Source organism: Lampris incognitus, chromosome 3 (assembly GCF_029633865.1).
Source record: "Lampris incognitus isolate fLamInc1 chromosome 3, fLamInc1.hap2, whole genome shotgun sequence".
Taxonomy (NCBI): Eukaryota; Metazoa; Chordata; class Actinopteri; order Lampriformes; family Lampridae; genus Lampris; species Lampris incognitus.
The window spans coordinates 69,330,698-69,354,880 of NC_079213.1; the positions used below are offsets into that span (position 1 = coordinate 69,330,698).

At 43.7% G+C, this 24,183-nt stretch overlaps 2 protein-coding genes across 3 annotated transcripts in view; both read right to left on the reverse strand.

Annotated features, from left to right (window-relative positions):
- The window catches only part of csnk1g2b (casein kinase 1, gamma 2b), a 61,096-nt gene extending 47,517 nt beyond the window's left edge, over window positions 1–13,579 (reverse strand). For both annotated transcript variants that reach the window (XM_056275981.1, XM_056275980.1), the window contains exons 1-2: window positions 13,473–13,579; window positions 9,633–10,435 (exon numbers count right to left, since the gene is read on the reverse strand). In XM_056275981.1, coding sequence (XP_056131956.1) covers window positions 9,633–9,860 — 228 coding nt within the window. In that variant the 5' untranslated portion in view covers window positions 9,861–10,435; window positions 13,473–13,579. The remainder of the gene's footprint in view (window positions 1–9,632; window positions 10,436–13,472) is intronic.
- A 2,276-nt stretch (window positions 13,580–15,855) lies between these two features.
- On the reverse strand, window positions 15,856–23,926 carry zgc:101100 (uncharacterized protein LOC445169 homolog). The gene is made up of 5 exons (XM_056276783.1): window positions 23,894–23,926; window positions 22,984–23,053; window positions 18,218–18,397; window positions 16,595–16,770; window positions 15,856–16,338 (listed from the first exon to the last, which is right to left on the reverse strand). The coding sequence occupies exons 1-5, from the start codon at window positions 23,924–23,926 to the stop codon at window positions 15,856–15,858; spliced, it is 942 nt and encodes a 313-aa protein (XP_056132758.1).
- Between the last annotated feature and the right edge of the window lie 257 nt (window positions 23,927–24,183).

The window sequence follows — 24,183 nt, forward strand, 5'->3', positions numbered from 1 at the left end:
ACAACCGTTCTACACGGATGCCTATTGATTTCATCCTCTGAACAAAGCTCTAATTTCTAAGACAGTCCTTTTTCCAGAAATTTTAAATCTCTTGATTCAGATAATACATATTGTGAAAGTCGCAGATACATTCCTTGTTACTGGTTCATGCTCCTGCGAAAGCATCCTAATACAGCAATCTAACAGCTTTTGTTCACATTACTGTTTGGTAAAGTTTCTGTAAATGTTAGGCTGCTAGGTCGTGAGTCGGCAAACTGTCAACACAACTTTTACGGAATATCGACTTCGGATTGCCTTCACACAAGTCCAACACATAAAGCTGAGGGACTGTTAGGTGCACGTGTGATCAGGATTTCTCATTACAAGCTACCAACCCATGCTTGGATGATGTAACGGATTGATACACCACTGCATGCCCATCTTATAGAACACCAGTTTGGCAGCGACTCTCACATGTATGGCGACTCAGTATGTCCAGGGCAGTAGAGCTGGTATTACGAATATGGCCAAGAATACGCCATGACCTTTTCCTGACTCCCAGTTAAACATTTCACAATAAGCAACTGTCTGTGTGACTCGTCTTATTTTAAGCACAGTATATCAAATGTCTACACCATGCACCTGCATCCACACCAACCAGCGTTGGGTTATTAATAATGCTAACTGTAAAGATCAAACAAGTGAGAAGGGACAAGGTATGTGCAGTGTGTGTGTGTGTGTGTGTGTGTGTGTGTGTGTGTGTGTGTGTGTTAGCATGTATTTCTATTTCTCCTCTGCAGACAGCCAATCCGACTGGAGCTGTGTGTGGTCAGAGTCTGTGTTCAAGAGTGAGCAGTGTGAGAGCAACAGCTGGGCCAGTGTCCAGCTCTTCTCAAGTTTCAGATCAGATTTAAAACACCCAGATCGAGCAGTCAGCTGCCCTGTTGCCCCCCCACCATAAAACTTTCCATACTGTTGTAGACAGAGGCGTCACATCATCATACACATCATGATTATAGTATCCTTCAACACACTGAAATAGCTACCAGGACATTGATTTTCCTATTGTTTTTTGGGGGAGGGGATTTCCCCCACTTTTTCTCCCCAATTGTACTTGGCCAATTACCCCACTCTTCCGAGTTGTTCCGGTCGCAGCTCCACCCCCTCTTCTGATCCGGGAAGGGCTGCAGACTACCACATGCCTCCTCCAATACATGTGGAGTTGCCAGCCGCTTCTTTTCACCTGACAGTGAGGCATTTCGCCAGGGGGATGTAACACGTGAGAGGATCACGCCATTCCCCCCAGTTCCCCCTCCCACCGAACAGGCGCCCCAACCAACCAGAGGAGGTGCTAGTGCAGCTATCAGGACACATACCCACATCCGGCTTCCCACCTGCTGACACAGTCAATTGTCTGTAGGGACGCCCGACCAAGCCGGAGGTAACAAGGGGATTCGAACCCGTGATCCCCGTGTTGGTATGCAACAAAATAGACCCCCACGCCACCCAGATGCCCCCTTTCGTATTGTTTTAAATGGATAGCATTATTGACTTAAATTTGGAGTGCACAATTCAAACACTGCTGGAACATTTAGTGAAATGACACCTTTGCTCTGGTGACTTGTTAGCTTCTCTTGCACCAAATCAAAGCCACATATAAAACAACATAATAAAAATATGTATGGTGGTCATCTTAAATGGACCAGCCAAATTAATGAATCTGGAGGAGAATGCCCTTTCTATTCACTCAAGTTCTATGGGTGGGCTGGTTCTTTCCAACATGGCCAATTCAGCTGCCACATTCAGGCAAGAGGCAGGACAACACACAGTGGTGCCAGTGAGTGACACAGTCAGGGGCAGCTCCTCATACAAACACAAGAGAAGAGGCAAGTCTCCTTTGTTAGTCAATAGAGGAGCATGGCATTACCATCAATACCATGTAGTGTATTCTCAAGCCCCTGGTTTCTTAAACTAAGTCTGATACAAACCTGATAAAGTTTTTATCAAAAAGAAAGAACGCCTGCTGTAGTTTTCAACCTTAGTTGCTTTTCTCTCTTTTTTTTTTTGATAATTACATGAGTCATACGCTTGATCACAAGTCATTTCGTTTTGCAAAGGGAAATCTCAGAAATAGCTGGTCAGTAAAATAGGGCTTTGTACGCACTTGTAAAATTACAATCATTTGATTTTGGTTTGGTTAGTTTGGCCCTGGCTCACCAGCAAGATAAAAATGCAAAAAGTAAACCATTTAAACGAGTCCACAGAATCAAATGAATGCCTTACCCGAAAAAGAAAATGTGTGAATCGGTAGGATTTTGTTATGGGGTTGGAAGTTGCGCATAATTTAGTCTGCATTGCATGACTAAAATGTCAGCATAAATCCAAAAAAAAAAAAAGCCCAATGGAAAATATGACTACTGGTTTGCTATGAACCAGGAAGTACACTTAGTTAGGCTTCAATTACACAGCATGCAGTGCTCTACAGGCCCACACCCTGCACCACACTAAAATCAATGCCTCATGTACGAAGTCACAATTTACATTGCAAAAAACACTAACATCCTCACTGTTGCTCCCTTCAAGTCTGTCCGGTAGACTGCCCCTAGTGGGTTTTATGACTGCTACTATGTCATCAACAAGGCTTTGGCATGTGTGTGTGTGTGTGTGTGTGTGTGTGTGTGTGTACATATACACTACCGTTCAAAAGTTTGGGATCACATTGAAATGTCCATATTTTTGAAGGAAAAGCACTGTACTTTTCAATGAAGATAATTTTAAACTAGTCTTAACTTTAAAGAAATACACTCTATACATTGCTAATGTGGTAAATGACTATTCTAGCTGCAAATGTCTGGTTTTTGGTGCAATATCTACATAGGTGTATAGAGGCCCATTTCAAGCAACTATCACTCCAGTGTTCTAATGGTACAATGTGTTTGCTCATTGGCTCAGAAGGCTAATTGATGATCAGAAAACCCTTGTGCAATCATGTTCACACATCTGAAAACAGTTTAGCTCGTTACAGAAGCTACAAAACTGACCTTCCTTTGAGCAGATTGAGTTTCTGGAGCATCACATTTGTGGGGTCAATTAAACGCTCAAAATGGCCAGAAAAAGAGAACTTTCATCTGAAACTCGACAGTCTATTCTTGTTCTTAGAAATGAAGGCTATTCCATGCGAGAAATTGCTAAGAAATTAAAGATTTCCTACACCGGTGTGTACTACTCCCTTCAGAGGACAGCACAAACAGGCTCTAACCAGAGTAGAAAAAGAAGTGGGAGGCCGCGTTGCACAACTGAGCAAGAAGATAAGTACATTAGAGTCTCTAGTTTGAGAAACAGACGCCTCACAGGTCCCCAACTGGCATCTTCATTAAATAGTACCCGCAAAACACCAGTGTCAACATCTACAGTGAAGAGGCGGCTGCGGGATTCTGGGCTTCAGGGCAGAGTGGCAAAGAAAAAGCCATATCTGAGACTGACCAATAAAAGAAAAAGATTAAGATGGGCAAAAGAACACAGACATTGGACAGAGGAAGACTGGAAAAAAGTGTTGTGGACGGATGAATCCAAGTTTGAGGTGTTTGGATCACAAAGAAGAACGTTTGTGAGACGCAGAACAAATGAAAAGATGCTGGAAGAATGCCTGACGCCATCTGTTAAGCATGGTGGAGGTAATGTGATGGTCTGGGGTTGCTTTGGTGCTGGTAAGGTGGGAGATTTGTACAGGGTAAAAGGGATTCTGAATAAGGAAGGCTATCACTCCATTTTGCAACGCCATGCCATACCCAGTGGACAGCGCTTGATTGGAGCCAATTTCATCCTACAACAGGACAATGACCCTAAACACACCTCCAAATTGTGCAAGAACTATTTAGAGCAGAAGCAGGCAGCTGGTATTCTATCGGTAATGAAGTGGCCAGCGCAGTCACCAGATCTGAACCCCATGGAGCTGTTGTGGGAGCAGCTTGACCGTATGGTACGCAAGAAGTGCCCATCCAACCAATCCAACTTGTGGGAGCTGCTTCTGGAAGCGTGGGGTGCAATTTCTCCAGATTACCTCAACAAATTAACAGCTAGAATGCCAAAGGTCTGCAATGCTGTAATTGCTGCAAATGGAGGATTCTTTGACGAAAGCAAAGTTTGATGTAAAAAAAATCTTATTTCAAATACAAATCATTATTTCTAACCTTGTCAATGTCTTGACTCTATTTTCTATTCATTTCACAACATATGGTGGTGAATAAGTGTGACTTTTCAAATTGTTTGGGTGATCCCAAACTTTTGAACGGTAGTGTATATATATATATATATATATATATATATATATATATATATATCTCAATACAGATGCAGGAAAAAAAAAGTTTTAATACATAGCACAGTACAAGACTGTTTTGTGCGCCGCACACTCATCAGCTGTGAGATATATATATATACACACACACACACACACACACACACACACACACACACACACACACACACACACTGCACAACTGTTGTCTACCCATTTGTCTGATCAATAGTTTGTTGTATAAAGGGAGACCTTTACATGCAGTTGACATCCAAAGATCTATTCATTTAGCATGGGCAGCCCTTTTTGGCAAGGCCATGCATGGTTGGGAAGAACTTAAATGGTCAAAATATCACTTTAATTCCAGCCAAACACACTGATGGAGCTTTTGTGCCTTCACACTTCTTTGACAGCCACTTCATGCCATGGCGAGCTGCTGAGCTAGCTTGTAATAAGAGCTGTTTATCATGCTTCAGTGAGAGGAAGAGAGGCGAGCAGGATACAACAACTCAGATTTCCATCAGTCAGACAGTCACGACTGATCACAGTGCAAAGTGGACTCACTTGCATAACCTACCTCCCTCTTAAGCTTTTGCATCAGTGGGTTTTTAGTACCACTGGACGTTGGAGAGCAATGTGGGAATGCGGTTCCACTTCTGCCATTGCTTTGCCCCATCACTACTGACAGATTTAGGGTTCAATACTAGTCTACATGCACATGGCAGGCACACATTGCACACAGTATGGCAATGTGTTCATGCAGCTTTTCTATCTGCTTAGTTATGGTGACACACAAGGTCACTCCAACGTCAGCACCTTTTCCCCTTAGGTATGAGAGGGTCCAACAGCAGGAGTCTCCATACTAATGTGCTTCACTTATCATTCTCCTCCCTTTTCCTGGAGACATAATGGCCACTGGTCACAGCTGAGGTCATTGTCAAAGCCTCGACCCAGCTCACCACCAGTTTATTACTTGTTACTAATAATACCAACCTCATAGCCAGAATGTTTCACAGCCACCGATGTCTGCTAATGAAAAACTGAGATAAAAAAAAGAAAGAGTGGGAATGTAAAATGAAATATAAATCGCAGAGATTGAGCCTTTCCTCTCATTCCAGATTGAATTTGAAGAGCCCTCGGCACAAAAGGGAAAGAGAGGATAGGTATGTGTTATCTTCACATCTCAGGCAAACAACAGTTCGGTTAGGAGGGAACCGATGACCTTGATAAGAAATTACCCCAAAGGTTGAAGCAGAGAGAAAAGGCGAAAAGGCTGAGATGAGTTGGCCACTATAAAGATGGGTCTATAATACACTTCTTTAAAAAGTCTTAGAGGCGGGAGGGGGAGAGAAAAAAAACTACAGGGGATTTTACGGTCATTTCCTCATTGGAGTTGATGTTATATCACCACACGAAGTGGACCTTGGCGTGTGTAGCAAAGTCCCTAAATCTCTTTAAATGAGCCTGATAAGTGTTGTTTTCTTTTTTCTTTTTTAAAGCAAGTGGACGCATGCTAGTGTTGCTTTAAGACACTGGGATATCCCCACAGGAGTGAGGCTGCAGCAGTGTACTTAGAGCAGCGGCTATCCGCCCCTGCCTCCATCACACAGGCGTTTGTCAGTGTGAGAAAGCATCCAGCTGAACCAAAGACTGAACCACTGTGTTGACGTAGCCAGCTAACAAAGACGACCTTTCAGTGCTCAGCAGCTAGGCTAGCTCTCACATCCACTGAGAGAAGGCTGTTCCTCGGCGCATATATAATATATATGTATATACACACACACACACACACACACACACACACACACACACACACACACACACACACACACACACACACACACACACACACACACACACACACACACACATCTTTCTTTGCCATCACATGGTAGAACAGGGTGACACTGGCATTCACCTTTGTCTCAGGTGCATTCAGGAAGACAACGCCTAAACGTCCCAACTTTCACAAGCTGGTATGACAAAGTACACAGGGCACTTTCAGCAGACAACTTGTTCTACACAGAGCAAACACAAATAAATGCTGTCTGTCCTTCACAGCCCCAACAATCACAGTCTAAAATTAAACTGGCTTCCCTGTTGTCATTTCAATGACTGAAAACATAATCTGCTGCAAATAAAGCTTAGCGTTACCAAACAGTATTTGTTGCCAGATAGATCAGCTGTGAATTGATAACCCTCTTTGCTGATCAAAAGTATATACAGCCTCTTCTACATTTTAATTTACAAAGTAACTAAATAGGCACTCGTTCCCATTTTAGAATATATATTGTAGTGAATTCAGGGGCAGTCCGGGAACCGCCGCAGCCAGGACGTGAACCCGGATCTCCCGCACCACGGGTGACAACGTTAACCAGTCGATTAAAGGGTCCGACCCGTTAGCCAAGGGCTAGCGAGTCTATTTATCCGTGCACTTTACACTACCCCCCCCTCCTTCAGGGAAGCGCGTCCCTGCGCTTCAGCATATCAGCTCCCTCACGCCTCTGGGCGCACGCGCTTCCAACGGCCTCACGGTCTCACCATCCCACTTCTGACACCAATGCAGTGAATTCAGGGAGCAGCCGGGAACCGCCGCACGCGAACCCGGGTCTCCCACACCACGGGCAACAACGTTACCCGGTCGACTAAAGGGTCTGACCCGTTAGCCAAGGGCTAGCGAGTCTATTTATCCATGCACGTTACAATATATAATATAGACTTTGACCACCGTCAACATTTTTGGTGGTTGTGCTGAGGGACGTGACTCTTAAAGCTGTTAAACGTTAAAGTACTAAATGTTTAGAAAAATACTAAAATGTTTAAATGCGATTTAAAAAAAAACAATGTCTACTGACATTAATAAAATAATTTATGACCATTTCATTTTATGGTGATCAACTCTGACTGATTTTAGGCATACATTTATTCATTTAGCAGATGCTTTTGCCCAAAGTGACTTATATGGTTTTATTTTTTCAAATCACTTTTCTTGATTAGCTCTCGCGTGATAACATGTGTCTGCAAGTGCCAGCAGGTGTACATGTGTTTTTGGGTCACCTTTCTTTTGTGGCAGAGGAAAAGATGACACTCAGGCACACGTTAACAGGTGCTGATGAACAGGTCACGTGCATACGTGACCTGTTGTTAAGGACAAGGTATCAGCCCTTTGACTTAACAGAGCGAGCTCAATAGGAAGGCAGTGACACTCACTGGGTTAACCCGAGGAGCAGTGAGATCAGGGACAGACAGAAACATGTGGACAGACAGCTGCGATGGTGGAGGGGCTGAACAGAGAAACCTCCACCTCCAGACACACACACACGCACACACACACACACCCCTCTGTCCCAGGTCAGGCAAAACCAGGCCAATGCTCAACCCAAAACACAGTGCAGCAGGTGCACAATTCAAAAAAGAGAAAGGAACTCTGCTTCAGCAATGGCCCAGCACACTGTCAGAAAAAGGACCCTTCATAACACCAGCTATTCAATGACATTTACTGATAAACCTGTTGCCAATATTAACTGGAGGCTATAGCCACTTGAGCACAATCCATTTTCACTAATTAATGTTAAAAGAAATTAGCCGCAGCAAAGAAAGACTTTCCAAACTTGAATCACACTTATCAGTGTTGACATTTTAACAACTCATACAAAAAAAAAAAAAGAAAAAAGGGCACAACAAAAGGTATGAATGGAAATGTGTCTCCCAAACCCTGAAATCCTACAATCACCTAAGTCATAACACTGCTGACCACTGTACCCCACTGTTGCTTGGGCAATGTCGAAGGAATGGACACCATTAGCACACATCCTCTGCTTCCTAAAGTTGGGTCCACACTGGGCCATAAGATCCATGCAGCAATGTTATGGCCCTAACGCCAGATCCGGATATAGCTGGACATCATGGGGATAAAAATACTCAACCAGATGGAAGGGTTCACAGGCCAGGGAGGGTCAGGGGTGTAGTGATGGCAGCAGAACAGAGGAGAACTGCAATTACAGACCTATGCTAACCTTTGCCTTCCATGTGGTTAGCAAAGCTTTCAGTAGATGCTCGTTCAGCGATAATGACCTCCCTGGGAGATACAAATGTAAGGATAATCATACACAGACCAGAGTGGCTGTGGAAGAGATGACGCCAAGCCCCCACAGTACTGCCTGGAGTTGAGTTGCACACACCACCAACTTCAGCATGACAACTTAACTACAGACTCAGTCATCCAGCCTACAGCAAGGCGTTGTCCAAAAAAAATACAATCTCAGTAAGCAACTACATCTTCAATAACCCTCGTTTAAAGTGTACATGTTCTCCAACAATGATGAATTTCAAGAACTCATTTAGATTGCAGTGACACGGATCAAATGGCAAGATACTTCTAACAGCAACTAAAGGTGACCGGTTAAGAAGAAAACAAGTGTAAAGCAAGTGGGTTGGCAGCTCAATCACTGGCTGGCCTCCACCAACAAAATCACAAAACAAATTGCATTCTCTCACAGCCTTTGTCTGCATGTTACTAAACCAGTGGCTCCAAGAAATGTTCATGCAGAAGGCAACATTATTATGTTGCTTTCTGCATGAACATTTCTTGGAGCCTAAGGCTTGTAGGAACTCAGTGGGCGAAGCAACACAATAAGCTCCTGGATGTGACCCAGACTGTATTGACTCAGAAGAAAAGGTAAGTTCACAGAATTAATGTGTGTTATAATTGGTTGCTTTATCATTTCCTGAATATTTTGAATGCACTCTAGAGCGCAGTGCATCTTTCCTCACTATTTAAGAAACTCTACATGAAACCAAATGTCTGTCTTGTATCCTAAAGAGGAAAGACATCATATTAGTTTACAATGTTTGCAACTCACCTTTGATCACTAAGGGTGAGAAACTGAGATCAGTGCCTCATGACTCTCAGACAAACAAATCACCATTGAAATGCTGGTTTGAAAAATTACTATAGCTAGTCTAAGCCTATTCTTCTCCGACCCTTTGATAAACACAAGCACAGCTTGGCTGACTCATTAACTGTACATTGGACAAAGCTGAAGACAAGCTAATATTTGCCTATGAGAAAAGGCGGAGATTGGAGGGAACCTTTGGTCACTTCCTGTGTCATTTTCTCAGGTCACAGGGTCAACTGGAACAAGGATGTTCTGCTGCTTGCAAGGAAACTGTATTCAGTCAAGTGAGTGTTAAGGTGGATTTAGACCTTTTAGTGTTATATGCACAACACTGCATACAAAAAACAAAGCTGGTTGTGCCAACTCGGGTGTGTCATGAGTGTGTAGTAGTACATTAATTTAACAACAATGATATTACTAAGCCAACCTTTCAATTTCATACAGCAGGTTTCCCTTACCAACTTGATGGCCACGTATTCATTAGTGTAGAGGTTCTTTCCCAGCCGCAGTTCTCCAAAATTGCCGCAGCCAATCTTTTTTCCAACACGGAAGTTTGGGCCAACCATTAGAACCCCGGAGTTGGTCCCTGAACCCCGCCCCCCATGTCCAGTCCTGCCGCCTGCTGCCTTAGACATCTTTTTCCCTTCCTCTGTCTCTCCCTTTCCCCCTCTCTTGTCAAAATCCATAAGCTTGTGATACCCTGGCCTCTCCACGATTATTCCCCGGCCATGCAAACCATAGAAACTCCAAAACAACAATCAGAGGACACTTCAGGGAGGGGAAGGGAATTTTACAAGACAGGAGGTGTTGCCTTTAAAATGTGTACCAGGTCAGAAGACACTTAAATGGGCTGAAACTACAGCCTAAGCGCCTTGAGTGTCTATCAGACAGCCCTTTCAAAGAGTGCTTCCCTGTTCTCTCTTCTGGTTCCTTGTTTTACCAAATAGGTTCCTTTGTTGTCCTTTCCTCCAACTCCACTCTCAGAGTAGCATGTCCCTGCCTGAAGTGGGCAGGTTGTGCTAGGATGTGCCCACGCACACTCACAATACTGGTCATAGACAAGCACTCTGAATTCCAGCTACTGCATCCACGAGGCCGCTTGGCAACGTCCCCCAGAGCGCCTCATTCCTTCTGGTCAGTCTATGGTGAGACAGCAGATATTCTCCATGATGCAGGGCCACAGTAGGGGAGGCAATGTAGAGTTAGCAGCAGAGTCAAGGAAAAAGATAAGCCGCCACCAGGTTCAATGTCAGCTGGATGTCTGAAAAAGCAAAAATAAACAATTAAAACTATTGGTAAGTTGCCAACTTCCCTCTTTTACATTTATATGGACCTGAACATCAGCAAAGAACAATATCTATTCTTGTGACATATTGTGGCTTATTGAAAGAGCAAATATGAAAACAGATCTCTAATATTTCATTTCAAAATTGGATTGTGTCTGCACTACTCTCAAATTGGGAGTTTGCTCACAGACCAAAAAAGTGTTAAAGAAATGAGTTTAACTCTAAACACACTAAACCCATGATTATTTATGTATTATTTACGATGCTTCCCATATAACCTCACTGCCTATCAATTGAGTAGAAATTATGGCAAAATTTGTCTTCAAACTTTTCTTGAAAATCAAATTACGTCTGATATGATTCAATCCTATATGACCACAACCACATATGAACCATCCCATGTAAGGCAAGTTCAATAAACCAGTCAATATCAACAGAAATATTTCACAGTAGATTTAAGATACGAGTTAAACGCTCTTGCTGGATAAAGCTTTTTTCAAATGCTTAAAAATTTACATCCAGACAGAGACAACAATGCCTTAAGCCTACAGCAAACATTCCTCATCATGCTTAAGAATAGTCAAACATCATAAAATATATACTTCACACAAATTGTGGCACATTCAAACTTGTGACCTCTGTCAAAACCACAAGTTTTAGTTTTTACTTGCAATGTTATGTGACTTTCTCTGAACAATTAACAACCTACCTAGCACTACACATGCAAGTTTCTGTCCAATGCAACTCTCCTACCTCGCAGATCTGTGACATTTCTAATAGCAATGAGTGCAGGTAATACATAATCGGCAGGGAGCTTCCATTCCTAAGGAAAGGCACTTAAACTGATCAATGAGTGAGGCAATGCCTCTTACCATCGTAGTCTGGGGATCAATTGCATCACACTTAATACTGGAAGGACTTGGAAAAGGTATATGGTGAAGCTAAAAAATGTTTGGCCAAACTGTTGTATCTATCTCGGCACTCAATATCAGAAAGACAGTGCTAGTGAGGTGGAAGATAGGTTGAATGAAAACAATGTAGAGATATGATTGGTAGCTATAGGTCATACAGCAACATTTGTATATTAAATGCCTATTGTCTATTACAAAAAATCCACTTGGGAAAATAAAGTTACTCTATCATAAGGCAAGCTATTTGGGATTTGAATTAGGGTTTAGTGTGCATGTAAACAAAGAAAATAACAGCAATTCTGAGCTTGCCATTGCCGAATAACCCTAAAATCATTTGTATTCCTTTACCCAATGCAATCTGCAGGCCATAAAAACATAAATGTGTGTTCCACACAACTTACAAGATCAATCATTACATTGGTGCATCTTCCTTGTAGGTCACATGTTTATAATTATTGTGCAAGAGGAAAACAGCCCATCTTGTCTAGTTTCAATATAACACGTGTAATAAATGAGATGGGATAACAGCCACAGACAATTTGGCTCCTTCTAAAAACAGAAAAACTGATCACAACAAAAGAAAAAGACAAATGCAAGTTTTGACAACTGCAAGTAACATGAAAAGAATTCTTGGAAATAAATGTGCGTGCGTGCGGTTGAAAGTGAGAACGAGACAGTAGTTTTCAGATACCTTGTCCCAGATACTTGTTTACATCGATAGCCTAGGTTTAGGCAGTCTTAGATCAGGAAATTGTACCATTTTGGTAAGCGTTAACTGTTTAGCTTTGTTAGACCTTGCTTAAAGTATATTTGGCCGAGTAGCTAGTCTGTCACGTTTATTATACACTAAACCAAACAGCCCAATTTAGACTTGAACCTCTAGCAACAAATAAAGCCTTGCGCTGGACTGTTCTGAGTCGGTGGCTCTAATGTTAGCAACAATTAATAACACGATAGCTACCAGTATCAAGGCATGAAAGTAGGAGCCAGCTACCTATGAAATAAAGTTGATTCAGACGGCCGTACAACTCATGGAACCAGCGGTACCCTTCAGTAAACTAGAAGATCCGAGGCGCAGAATGTCGAGCTTTTTGCTGCTACTAGCTAACATTAGCTAGCTAGCTATTAACGTTAACCGACTACCTGGTAGGTGGTTGGCAGCTGTCATCGAGTGTCGGATATCCCGAAGCCGTAATCGCCTGTGTTCACTGCTTGTTAGCCATAACTGTATTTTTAGCAAAATAGATGTTTAGAGACGCTGCCAAGAAAACAACGCTTAAACGAGCTGGCGTTATTTTGGTTGGCGGATAAGGCCAGGCAGATACAGTCAAACCGTCTAGCTTCAGTTGGAACGTTAACTTGATAGCGTTAATTCGTGGCTACTTTAGCCAACCTCAATTCTCATTGCTCCGGGTTTCATTGTCGCAGAGTATCGAGTTATTTTCTGCGCCAATCGGCTGTTAAATCGGGGCAAACCATAGATAAGTAGCAAACATAACGTATTCAAAACTGCTTCTTCTCTCGGCCTGCTACTTGATGGAGATGTTAACGTTAGCGTTGCTGTTAGCAAATAATTAGCCTTACTACAAACACATTTATACCGGCGTCAACGAGCTAACGCCGAACCCATGAACTGAATGAAACGGGACATAATATGAAACATTCATTGATTGAAACCATCTTTAATTAGGTTACATTAACCTAAGATATCCGGTAAACCAATACTTCACAATCAAAAACACCCGTTGTTTACAGCAACGTTACCGCCATGGCTGAGGGTAGTAATGGGGGGAAAGGGTCGTTATTCTCACCCGAAGACTTTCAGGACGCTTTCGGATCTCGACCACGGCCATCAAAACAAAACATACAGACCACTGCCGGGCAACTCCTTAATCCCCACTCAGCCCAACGCATGCTAACATTAGCCCGAGTTAAGGACTAGCCAGCTAGCTCGCACGACGATCGTACTCCTTCCATTATCAATAGTGTTTATTTACGAGTCGAGCTTCGAAGGAACCCTTTGCAAAAAGCAACAAAAAAGCAACAAAAAAGCAACAAGAACAAAAAAAAACATTCCCTTTGCCGGAGAAAAGTGTCCTACCTTTAAATGCGGGTTATCGAAAGGTGGTGGACATAGCGACCGTCCGATTTCATGTCTCTTCTGCCTTGCTGTGGGCTTGCTGTTGTCTCTTTAAGCCTCCCCTGTCGATATCCAGGCACCGCGCGCGTCACGTTCGGCTCCCAACTGTGTCCGACTCTTCCTGAACCGCCGCAACTGGTTTGTCGGAGTTGGCCGAGCGACGGAGCACAGCTGGCAGCGGTGGTCCACAAAATATCATATCAATGAAATATCATGAGCTCCACGTTGAGAGAGTGCTATCATATATTATTAATGTTGTTGTTTTTGCATTTTCCAGATCAAATTAATTTAAATTGATAAAGGGTTCCCGCGTGTTCTAGAACCGCATAGATTAGTTTTCCAATCGTGGAAAACACCTGGAAACTTATAGGGTTTTTTTCTTTTTTCCTTTTCAAACGTCCTGGTCGCCTCACAGCAAGAAGGTCCCGGGTTCGAGCTCAGGGGTAGTCCAACCTTGGGGGTCGTCCCGGGTCGTCCTGTGTGTGGAGTTTGCATGTTCTCCCCGTGTCTGCGTGGGTTTCCTCCCGCAGTCCAAAGACATGCTGGTCAGGTGAACCGGCCGTACTAAATTGTCCCTAGGTGTGTGTGTGTGTGCGTGCGTGCGTGCGTGCGTGCGTGATGGCCTGGCGGCCTGTCCAGGGTGTCTCCCCGCCTGCCGCACAATGACTGCTGGGATAGGCTCCAACACCCCCGCGACCCTGAGAGCAGGATAAGCGGTTTGGATAATGGATGGATGGATGGATGGATGGATGGATTGATGGATTGATGGATTGATGGATTGATGGATTTGTATCTGAGATCGCACATTTTTAGCTTCCGTTTTAGCCACTGAGCTTGCGCATCAACGCTTTAAATTGGGGATTGGGGTTATGCCATATCTATTGAGGCTTCCGCCGATGGTCAATGCTGCACGACATGCTGAGCAATGGCTCAAAAGTCATGGAAAATGTCTTAAAAACGGCCATGAAAAGTGATTCCCCTGAAAAGGGTGGAAACTCCCAAGCAGAGAGTTAGACATTTATTTTGCTGTTTTCAGTTTGACGAGTCAATGTGGATGCAGTGATGCTGTCACCTCCACTCACCATGACAGCTTCCATCTTGTTTGTCAAAGTTTGACCATATTTTCTGTGGTGTCATGGGGCCGAAGCCAAAAACCTAAAGCTTCACGGCTATCTTATTTTATTTTCATTTGAATAAAGCAGTTATAAAAATATATATATATCTGGGTATTCCTTTATGGAGGACAAATATCACCAGCTATAAAGACTAAAATGACACTTGTCGCAGAACTATTCAATTTAATATAAACCCTCAGGTTTCTGGTTTCTATGTAATTCTTACATTTCTTTCTTTTCTGGGATGAATTTAACATTTCTGAAAAATGCCCAATTTATTTGCTGTCAGAGGGACAATATTCATTTTTACATTGTCATTTCTTAGTGCATAGGTTGAAGCGCTGGACCAGGTTTTTGTTTCTCCACAGTGTCTGAAACGTAAAAAGTCTGATAATTTTTCACAATAGACAACTTAGACTGGTTCGTCTAAGCAGCCCAGTCGTGCTTCCTCTGCATCAGTAACAGTAAACAGTATCGCATCTTTGCATAAGTCTTTCTAATATGTCCTAGTAGACGTATATATTTATTCTCAAAACTTACGTGACCTTCAGTACCGCCCGGAAGTGAAATCCACTACTTTTACAGTTTTACCATCTGAGCATCTCAGTAAGCCAGAGGCAACTTCAGCTGATATTACAAGAACCTGGTAATCGTTTAATTTCACATTTGCAGCAATTTTCAATCATTCTTCCATGTTACAGTGCTTTATTATATGGGAAGCTCAGTACACATTGTTTTCACCTTCATCATTTCTATCTTGCTGCACAGCTGCTTAGCCTACTTTTAAAAAGTTAACAGCATGAGTTTAATGGTCTCTGCTCTGTGTCCTCTGAAATTACAAGGGTGACGGAAAACAATGGCTTCATTGAGGCAGCAATATAACACTGTCTACTGAATTTGAAAGAGAAACTGCCCACAAACTTGCTTGCGATGTACAAACCTCTGAACCTATTTACTATGCACGTCATTGCCTCTCCCATTCACACTCCCTTTAGTCAGGAAAACCAACAGACAGACAGATATGCATACAATAAAACTCACCAAATGACATGTTTATTCTCCGAGCCAGCTGTGGTCAGGTTTATGCTGGTGAAGACGAAGGCTTTTTCTGGTGTATTATTCTACACCCTCTGCTGATACAAGCTACACGGGGCTGCTTCAGGTGTACCCTGAACCCACAAGCAATCTACGTATAGCTGCAGTTATGTTGGTGGGGTATGAGACTGCAGTTACAGCCCCAGGTGAGGGTGAGGCACAGTTTGACTTGAACAAATGTTTTGAAGGGATAAGCTACAGTTTTTACTAACGGAGGAAGGGAGAGCCCCCAAGGCAGGGCTGTGCTGCCCAATGATGGGCCAGAATGTCTGGGTGAGGGGTAACTTTGCGGACAGCATTCCCAGAGCCTGCTCGTGAGGTAGGCGGCAGTATCGCTCCCCACTTCCAAAGGAAAAAAGTGGAGGGGAGTGTACTTGGATGCATGACTGGGTAACGTTAGAGTCTGCAGAGGTGGAATGAATGGGGACATCCCTGCTTTCTCCTACAGGAGAGATGGCGTCATTGTGTGCTTTGGCCATGTCCTGTTTGTCCTCGGTGCTGACCTCCTCCCTTCCTAACTTGTGATGGTGCGGCGTCTCTTCCAGACTGTGCTCAGTGGAAATCGTGGAACATTTTTGACCTTTGCGAAATTTCGCCCTCCTGTTCTTGAACCAAACCTGGATGAGAGAGGGTTTTGTTTCAGTGTCAGCAGGCATCGGTCTTTTTATACAACAGAAAATATGCAAGCTGCAATGAGTAAGCAAACAGTACGCCACCTTTTTTCAGCTGTCCTCATATTACGCAACTGAGCATCAACATTATTAAAACAAAACAAGAGGTGAACCAAGGAACTGAAAGGAAACGATTATCATTGTGGAGGTTTTGAATGGTTTGAGGTGACCTCTGATCCCATGTCAGGTAAGTTATGCTGACCTGAACACGAGCCTCAGGCAGGTTTATGCACACAGCCAGTCTCTCTCTCATGCCGACATCGGGGTATTGTGTCTGTTGGAAAGCTTTCTCCAAAGCCTGCAGCTGGGACATGGTGAAAGCGGTGCGACTGCGGCGTTGCTTCTGCTGGTTGCCATAGCGAGCCTCCAGAATAAGCTCTGAGAGGACAGACAGAAACAAACACAACACCAAAATCCTACGTTAGCAGTGGATTTGCTCAAAGTTAACAAGAAAGGGTGATTTTCTTCATTTCTCCTTGGGTTGGAGTCAGGGGGTTGTCACGGACTACAATTTCCCATAAATATTCTCCTGTTGATGGATTGATGCGCCTACTTCTGTGGGGCAATACAAAATTGCGACCACAACAAATCATACAGATGCTACAACCAATTAAACCAAATACCTTTGTGATCAAAGTGTGTATTCATTTTTAAAAGCATTGTGATAATAAACTTTGACCCATTCCACTTGCATATAAAAATAGGTAAACTGGAAAATGAGACAGGATTTAGAAATGTTTTAGCACACAGGAGAGGTGTGATAGATGCCCTGCCTCTACATGCAGTGTGAGTCACATGTTCTTGTTTTGCTCAATGCTGCACAGGGTTACATTGTGATCATGTCTCAAATACTTAGATTTAATGTTAAAGCTTGCACATAGAAATATTTGGGTTTCCCAAAAGACTGAAATTGACTTAATTCTCAACAGTTAGACATCTGCCAGGAAGAGTCCATGGGTAAGTTACAGCCAAATGAATGTATTTGAAAAGACCAAATTCTATATGACAGGTAGTTCTGATAAATTATTGGGTAAATGGATAAATTCTTGGGTAAATTCTTGGGTAAATGATAAATTCTTGGGTAAATTCCTTGGTAAATGGATAAATTCTTGGGTAAATTCTTGGGTAAATGCTTTATGCAAAATTTCAACACTTAACAAACTTTGCCCATTGATTAATCCCCCACTTTCATCATTCTTTTTTTTCTCTCTCTTTATTTATCTTTACTTCCTTACTTGTTTGTTTTTTTTTTGTCTAAAAGTGTGTGCTTCTGTGTTTGGTGTGGGGTAAGTTTTCTACAGTTCTGAAGTTTGGTTGGTGGGAGGGACACCAAAGGTTTCCTCCATAGGAAATGTGCGTGGATGTAGAGGGGCTGGAAGGAGGGAAAATGAAGGGAATCCCTAGGGGTTTTCCTTTCCTCTCTATGTGTGGAAAATTGTTTGGAAAAGTTAACAAATGTCAAGAATGTCATTTTCAATGTACGTCTCTCAATAAAACCTTTTACAGAAGAGGAAGAAGAAGAAGAAGAAGAAGAAGAAGAAGAAGAAGAAGCAGAAGCACAAGCAGAAGAAGAAGAAGAAAAACAACAACAACAATAAGAGGGAAAGTAAGAACAAGAGAAAAAGAAGAACAAGAATCAGGAATCAGGAACAATTTATTGTCATTTCTTTCAGTACTTGCGTACACAAAAGAAAGTGTGTTTTTCTTTTCTTTTGTGTACTTGTGCACTTTTGCTTAAAATCTTTTCTTTTGTGTACTCGCGTATACAAAGAGAAAGAAGAAGGAGATCAAGAAGAAGTACAATAACAAGAACTATTTTCAGCACCTGCCAGTCTCTCAGCAACAGAGAGGGTGTGCGCTGTGGGAGTCGTCGCGGAGTAAAGGTGGTACTGCTGCGCCATCTGGTGGTGGAGATCGAAGAGCATGGAGTTGACGCCGTGGAGAGGATACAGCGTGTCGGCGCTATGGGATGCCGCGCAGAAACGCGGAGAATTCATGTTGGATTCTGAGAAGACAGCGGAACAAACAGAGGTATATTTCAGAGATCGGAGGCATTTTTTATATTCTAATTTTGGTATCCCCATTTGAACTTCTCATGGTACTTTGAACCCGAAAGGAGATTTTGGAAAACTGTCCAAAACTAACAAAACATATGAAGATAAACGCCACAACAACGAAATCAAGATGATTAAAATTAAACGAGCCCAATCTAAAGAATTAACAGCATATTAAAACGTTGGCTAAATATATAATATACCATCCAGGCCAACATGCGTTAAACTTTGAGTAACATTTTACATATTCCATGTGGTTAAATTGCATATATTTCAGATATTTCGGTAGAGAAATAAGTGTAGTTTTTTTGTTTTTTTTGGGGGGGGGGTGTTACCGCTCTTGCTTACCTGAAATAGAAAAGTTGTAGAGGAGCAAAGGACCCGCACCTTTTCTTTTTTTCTTTTTTCTTTTTTTTTCCTAGCCGTATAACGCCACTGGTTTAAATTACTCCTAATAGTTCCAATATTGGTGGCTTTGTCCACGTTACACCGCCGGCTTCTTGTCATGAAATGGATCTAATTCTCCCAAACCATTCCTCAGACACCACTATTTAAGAAGTATTTACCCCGGCTCCCTCCGCCATTAGCCAATAGAAAGAAAGGTATTAGCCGGGATTAGGTGGGTTGAGGGGAGGGTGTGTGTGTGTTGGGGGGGGGGGGGGGCTGGAGCTCAAATTTTAGAAACTATTGAACTTGAGAGATTTGTGCCAAGGATCCCCCCCCCCCCTATAAGCGAGCGTTTCATTCCCTCCATTTAAAACAATATAAACAATGTGGTCTGCTAATCTCCGAGGCAGGGCAGATTAAAATAACAGCCTGTGATTATCCTCTGTTCTCAACTCCCTTTTGCCTCCCATACCCCTAGCGCTGACAATGTCCTCTTGGAGGGAATGTTTCTCCGAGGGTTTGTTTTGCTAACAGGCGCCGTATTTTGCCCGTAAACTGTCAGCGTGTGAAGTTTTGATCTAGACGTTGCCCGCTGAGACCGATTTCCCCCAAATCCGGCTGAATTAAATTCCGAGTCTCACTACAAGGGAACCATTAACACCCGGCCACTATTAAGGCAATAATCAAACAAAGTAGTCTTGCAAATATCACTATGCTCTCTCTCATTCATGCAAATATTTCAGCTGCACCAATTTACTGCTTGTGTGTAATGCATACACGTTTTTCCTCACAATCATTTTCTTTATATATTTCAAATTTTGCATGTGTTGAATGGAACATTTTTGTGTGTCCTCTTTGCTCTATTCATGTGCACATTTTACTCTTGACTGTAACCGACTAGCATAGGTATCATCAAACTGCATTTTATCTCACATGCATGCGCGCACACACACGCTCGCGCGCAGTCATGCACGTTCCTGTTCCTCTCCATCACATCGGTTTTAGCACTCTGCTTCACAAGCCATTTCCCGAGTATTAACTGATGTTGGACGAAGCCATCTCGATGACCCCTCTACAGTAGCGGAGGCCTGTGTAAATTCTCCAGGGTCTTACCCCGGGAGGGCCTGGGGCTCAAAAGCCACTTCATCATCCCCGGTGGAGATATAGATTATGATTCCTTCACCCTTGGGTTAGGGTCTTTTTTGGGGGGGGGGTAATGGGAATTCGCTGTCTTGCCAGCAAATTGCGGTTAAGGTCGCTGCAGGTCATCTGTGTGGAATGCAACACAAAAATTAATATTCCAAGTGTTGATTGCCATGTAACGGTAAACATTCATTATGCGTATACTATACAGTCTCTCTTTACGGTCTGGACGCCCTGTATGCTCTTATAAACAAGGATGCTTCATTATGGCAGCCCCGCCCCCTTTCAATCCCCGAACACATCCTCAATGAAAAACAAGGCCATACAGAAACGTGACTTCATCATGTACACTACCACCAATCAAACCTACATTTAACTGACGTCCACAGGTAAACAAATGAGGTGCTCCTTGTGCACTTTGGGAGTCACCATGCTTCACTTCTTCCACTCATCATTTGTACATAACCAAGAGTGCAGACCCCTAAAATATGTGAAAATGTTTGTGTTCGGTTTCCCCCTCGGGTTTCTTTTTACCTCCTCTTCTCGCGGTTCTTGGCTGTCAAGCTATATTAGTGTCCGATAGAAATAAGTCATTTAGAAGAGGCTCGGTCGGCCAGCCCCTCAACCCCACTAAAACTCCAGGATTAGGTCCCAAAGGCCTTTGTCTCCACAGCCTGCAGGATTAGGGGAGATTTACTGCAGGGAGAGAGAGAGAGAGAGAGAGAGAGAGAGAGAGAGAGAGAGAGAGAGAGAGAGAGAGAGAGAGAGAGAGAGAGAGAGAGAGAGAGAGAGAGAGAGAGAGAGAGAGAGGGAGGGAGAGAGGGAGAGAGAAAAAAAAGTAGTTATTTCATGGCACTTTCATGATGAAACCTGGCCAAAGCTGTGTTGGCTGGGGGGATTATAGGCACACAAAGAGTGTGGTTGTGTGCGACCCCCCCCCAGCCACCACCCGGACTCGCTCATTGAAGTCCCCCCCAAGACTTCTCCGTCTGTAGGCCAGGCAGAGTTCATACGTCCGAGTTCCCTCAAAATGAGTGGCGCCCTCGCCACTTAATACCTCTCTCCTCTCTCTCTCTCTCTCTCTCTCTCTCTCTCTCTCTCTCTCTCTCTCTCTCTCTCTCTCTCTCTCTCTCTCTCTCTCTCTCTCTCTCTCTCTCTCTCTCTCTCTCTCTCTCTCTCTCTCTCTCTCTCTCTCTCTCTCTCTCTCTCTCTCTCTCTCTCTCTCTCTCTCTCTCCACAGCCATCCAAAACTAATATTTGCCGGCTGCTTCATCTTCAACCTCCATTCACGTTCAGCGAACTCGCAACGAGACGAACGCACGAGAAAGTGGAACCGCGCCGAGGGACCGCTGACGTGTCGCGCCTGTGGGGTCGACACGCGCACACGCACGCATTTCCGCCCCCCAACTACGTCTCCAGATATGCCAATCCAAATAATCTATATGTAAATGTGCTACGGTACACGAATAAATGGAACGCGGCCGTAAATGAGAAGTTAGTGGCTTAACGTCCCCTCCCGTAGCGTTTAGGCCAGTTTAAGAGGGAGTTATCCCCCCTCTTTAGAGGATCCACTTACATATCCACGGATTACCGTGAAAGAAAAGACAAAGGCCATCCCCGGTGACGTCACACGCCCCTGACAACATTCCCACCCCTGAGCAGGTGAGGACTTGCAGGTTTAATAACTTATTAAATAGCGGAGGGAATTGCAAGGATCTCGCAGCTCTGCTGACGCCCGCCCCCCGCCCTCCCCCCAAAGAAAATAGGAACAAGCACTGCCAAAACACCTCATATTTCCTCCTGCTTTTATCATTCCCGTGTAAAAAATTGACAAGCAGAGATTATTTTAACTATTAAAACAAGCCAGCTGGGGATCAATGGAAGAGTTTTAGCAACATGTGGATTTTTATGCAGTTGGATTAAATCTGACAGCTATCAGATATACTCAAGAGCCATTTCTGTGCTAAGTGTAAACACGGCATAACTTAAATTACCTCAGTGTGAGGACACCAAAAGAGCAAGGCGGACAGTCCAAACCCAAACAGTCCTCATTCGATTCTGGTCCATTTATCCTGCCTATATTTCCTGTCCAATTTCCAACAATATTTCCATCAGTGGAAACAAGGAGGGAGTAGAAGAGGGTCAAGGTGGAGGGCGGCTGTTTTCTGTTTTGTGTGCATGTGAACAATACTGGAGTTTTTGTCAACGTCCCCTGTTTAACAGATGTTTTGGATAGAGGAGAAAACCCTGTTAACACCCAGGCTTTGTTTAATTAGTTATCAATAGTGGAAATTTGTATTGACAAGGGCCTGTCAGGAGGGAAGCTTTGTAGTTGTCAGTTATCTATGCGAGGACCCCTCAAAGGAGGGTCTCCCACACACCAACCGGATCGATCGGCATGTGAAATACAATTGAAAGGCTTTTAGGGCTGTAATGTTAGTACTGGGGCATGTGGGCCAAAAGGGGGAGAGCAGCGAGGGTGCTAAAGACTTCTTCGTTGGAAGAAATCGATGGGGCCGGCTGGCCTTTGACCTGGGAGAGACAAGGAAAGCGGTCGGCGGGTCAGTAGCTCCTCTTAAGCCCCGTGAATGCCAGGATCATGCTGTGAGCCCTGACACTGACTATGACACACTCACAGCTTAGACTGACACTGACCCATGTGTAAAGACACAATGCACACATGCACATGCACGCACGCACACACGCACGCAGACATACACGCACATGCTCAAATGTAAACTCATTCACAGACCCAGTTGCATGTGGACATATGCACACACACACATATTCCCACAACCATGAATCTGAGCACCATCTGAGCATCATAGGCATATGAACCAGTGTTTTCTAAACACATATGTAACCAACCAAACAGTCGCTCTTCATCAATCTTGAAGTTGCAGCGCTGAGATGCATTGATTTTACTTAGTGGGCGCTGGTAATTCCTGTCTTATGAGGCCTTGAGACTTATTAACTTCCAATTAGCCTCATATGATCTCCTGTGTACCCCTTGGGAGCATGGCCATGGGCGGCTCCATCAGCGGATCGATATGAGGTACTGAGTAAAGATCAGTCACCTAATTGGGCAGGAGCAGAGGGAGATTAAAGTCAGAGAAGAGGACAAGCAGCTGTGGGCTGCCCAGCGCAGCTTGGTCCAGGCTGGGGGTCAAAGGCACTAACAGAGGGCTGGGTTGGGGTGCGGGGGTGAGCTCAGACCACAGAGAGGGTGCACACAAGACCTTTCAACCCATCATGCCTTTTCTCAGACCCAGCCACATAATCCAAACTCGAGACAAAAGGCTTTGGTCAACTTCAAAACCACTGAGTTCCATTCAGACCAGAAGTAAATGATGCGAGACGGCCACCATCTTTTACGTTTTCTGCTAAAAACAGATTAATTGAGATTGTGCGTTCAATAAATTCTTGTGGTTCAAGGCTTATTATGGGACAAAAAAAAAGCATAGGTTATAATATGTTCTTTGAGTGTGATCTGGTCTGAGCAGTAGCTCTTGCATGAGTCAGCTCACATTTATCCAAAATCCCTCCATCAGAACCAGCTTTCTAAACGCCATTGATTGTTTATTAAGGTTATTGGAGGGGTGCAGTCAAGTGTTTCTTTCCCCTAGTCTTAAGAGCGATAACTCCTCTGTCTGTCTTCCAGCATGCGGTCAGTTTGCGGTCCCTTGGAGCGGAGCCCCAGGCCCCAAACCTCCCCCTGGCAACCCCCGGTAGCCAAAGGTGATCACAGGGAGAGAAAGAGAGGCACTGATCGAATTTGATAATGAAGAAGACCCCTCTAAGCTGTCTCGCGCCACATGTTCAAATCTCTACAACACTCAATAGACACTAGGAAGCCCCCCTCCCTGTCACTGGAACATTGTGTAGGTATTGATCCCTGCTAACTGGGTCTTTAATACCTGGGGTCTCTGGCCTTGCCTGGGGAAATGCATGCTGACATGTGACAGGAGGAGCTCAATAGGCAAATACGCTGAAGAAAGGATGGGCCTCTCAGTTTAGCATTTCTCTCCCATTTTGTTTCCAAATTACACATCTGCTGAAGAAAGGAGCATTATTGCTTCTGCACCTGCCATTAAAGACACATCTATGCTGGATGGACAGACACAGACTGCAAGAGGCCTGACCTGGTACTGTAAATCAGCTAACAAAAGCTGCCATGAAGTTTACGTTACAGGAGGTCTTAAATAGC

Bases quoted from the DNA above. Each gene is read 5' to 3' on its own strand.
- zgc:101100 (XM_056276783.1), bottom strand. From the start codon at position 23,926: ATGCATTTCCCCAGGCAAGGCCAGAGACCCCAG. The intron at 23,054-23,893 runs GTATTAAAGACC...CTGCCCAATTAG, and splicing joins GGCAAGGCCAGAGACCCCAG to GTGACTGATCTTTACTCAGT. The intron at 16,339-16,594 runs GTCAGCATAACT...TCTCTCATCCAG, and splicing joins TGCCTGAGGCTCGTGTTCAG to GTTTGGTTCAAGAACAGGAG.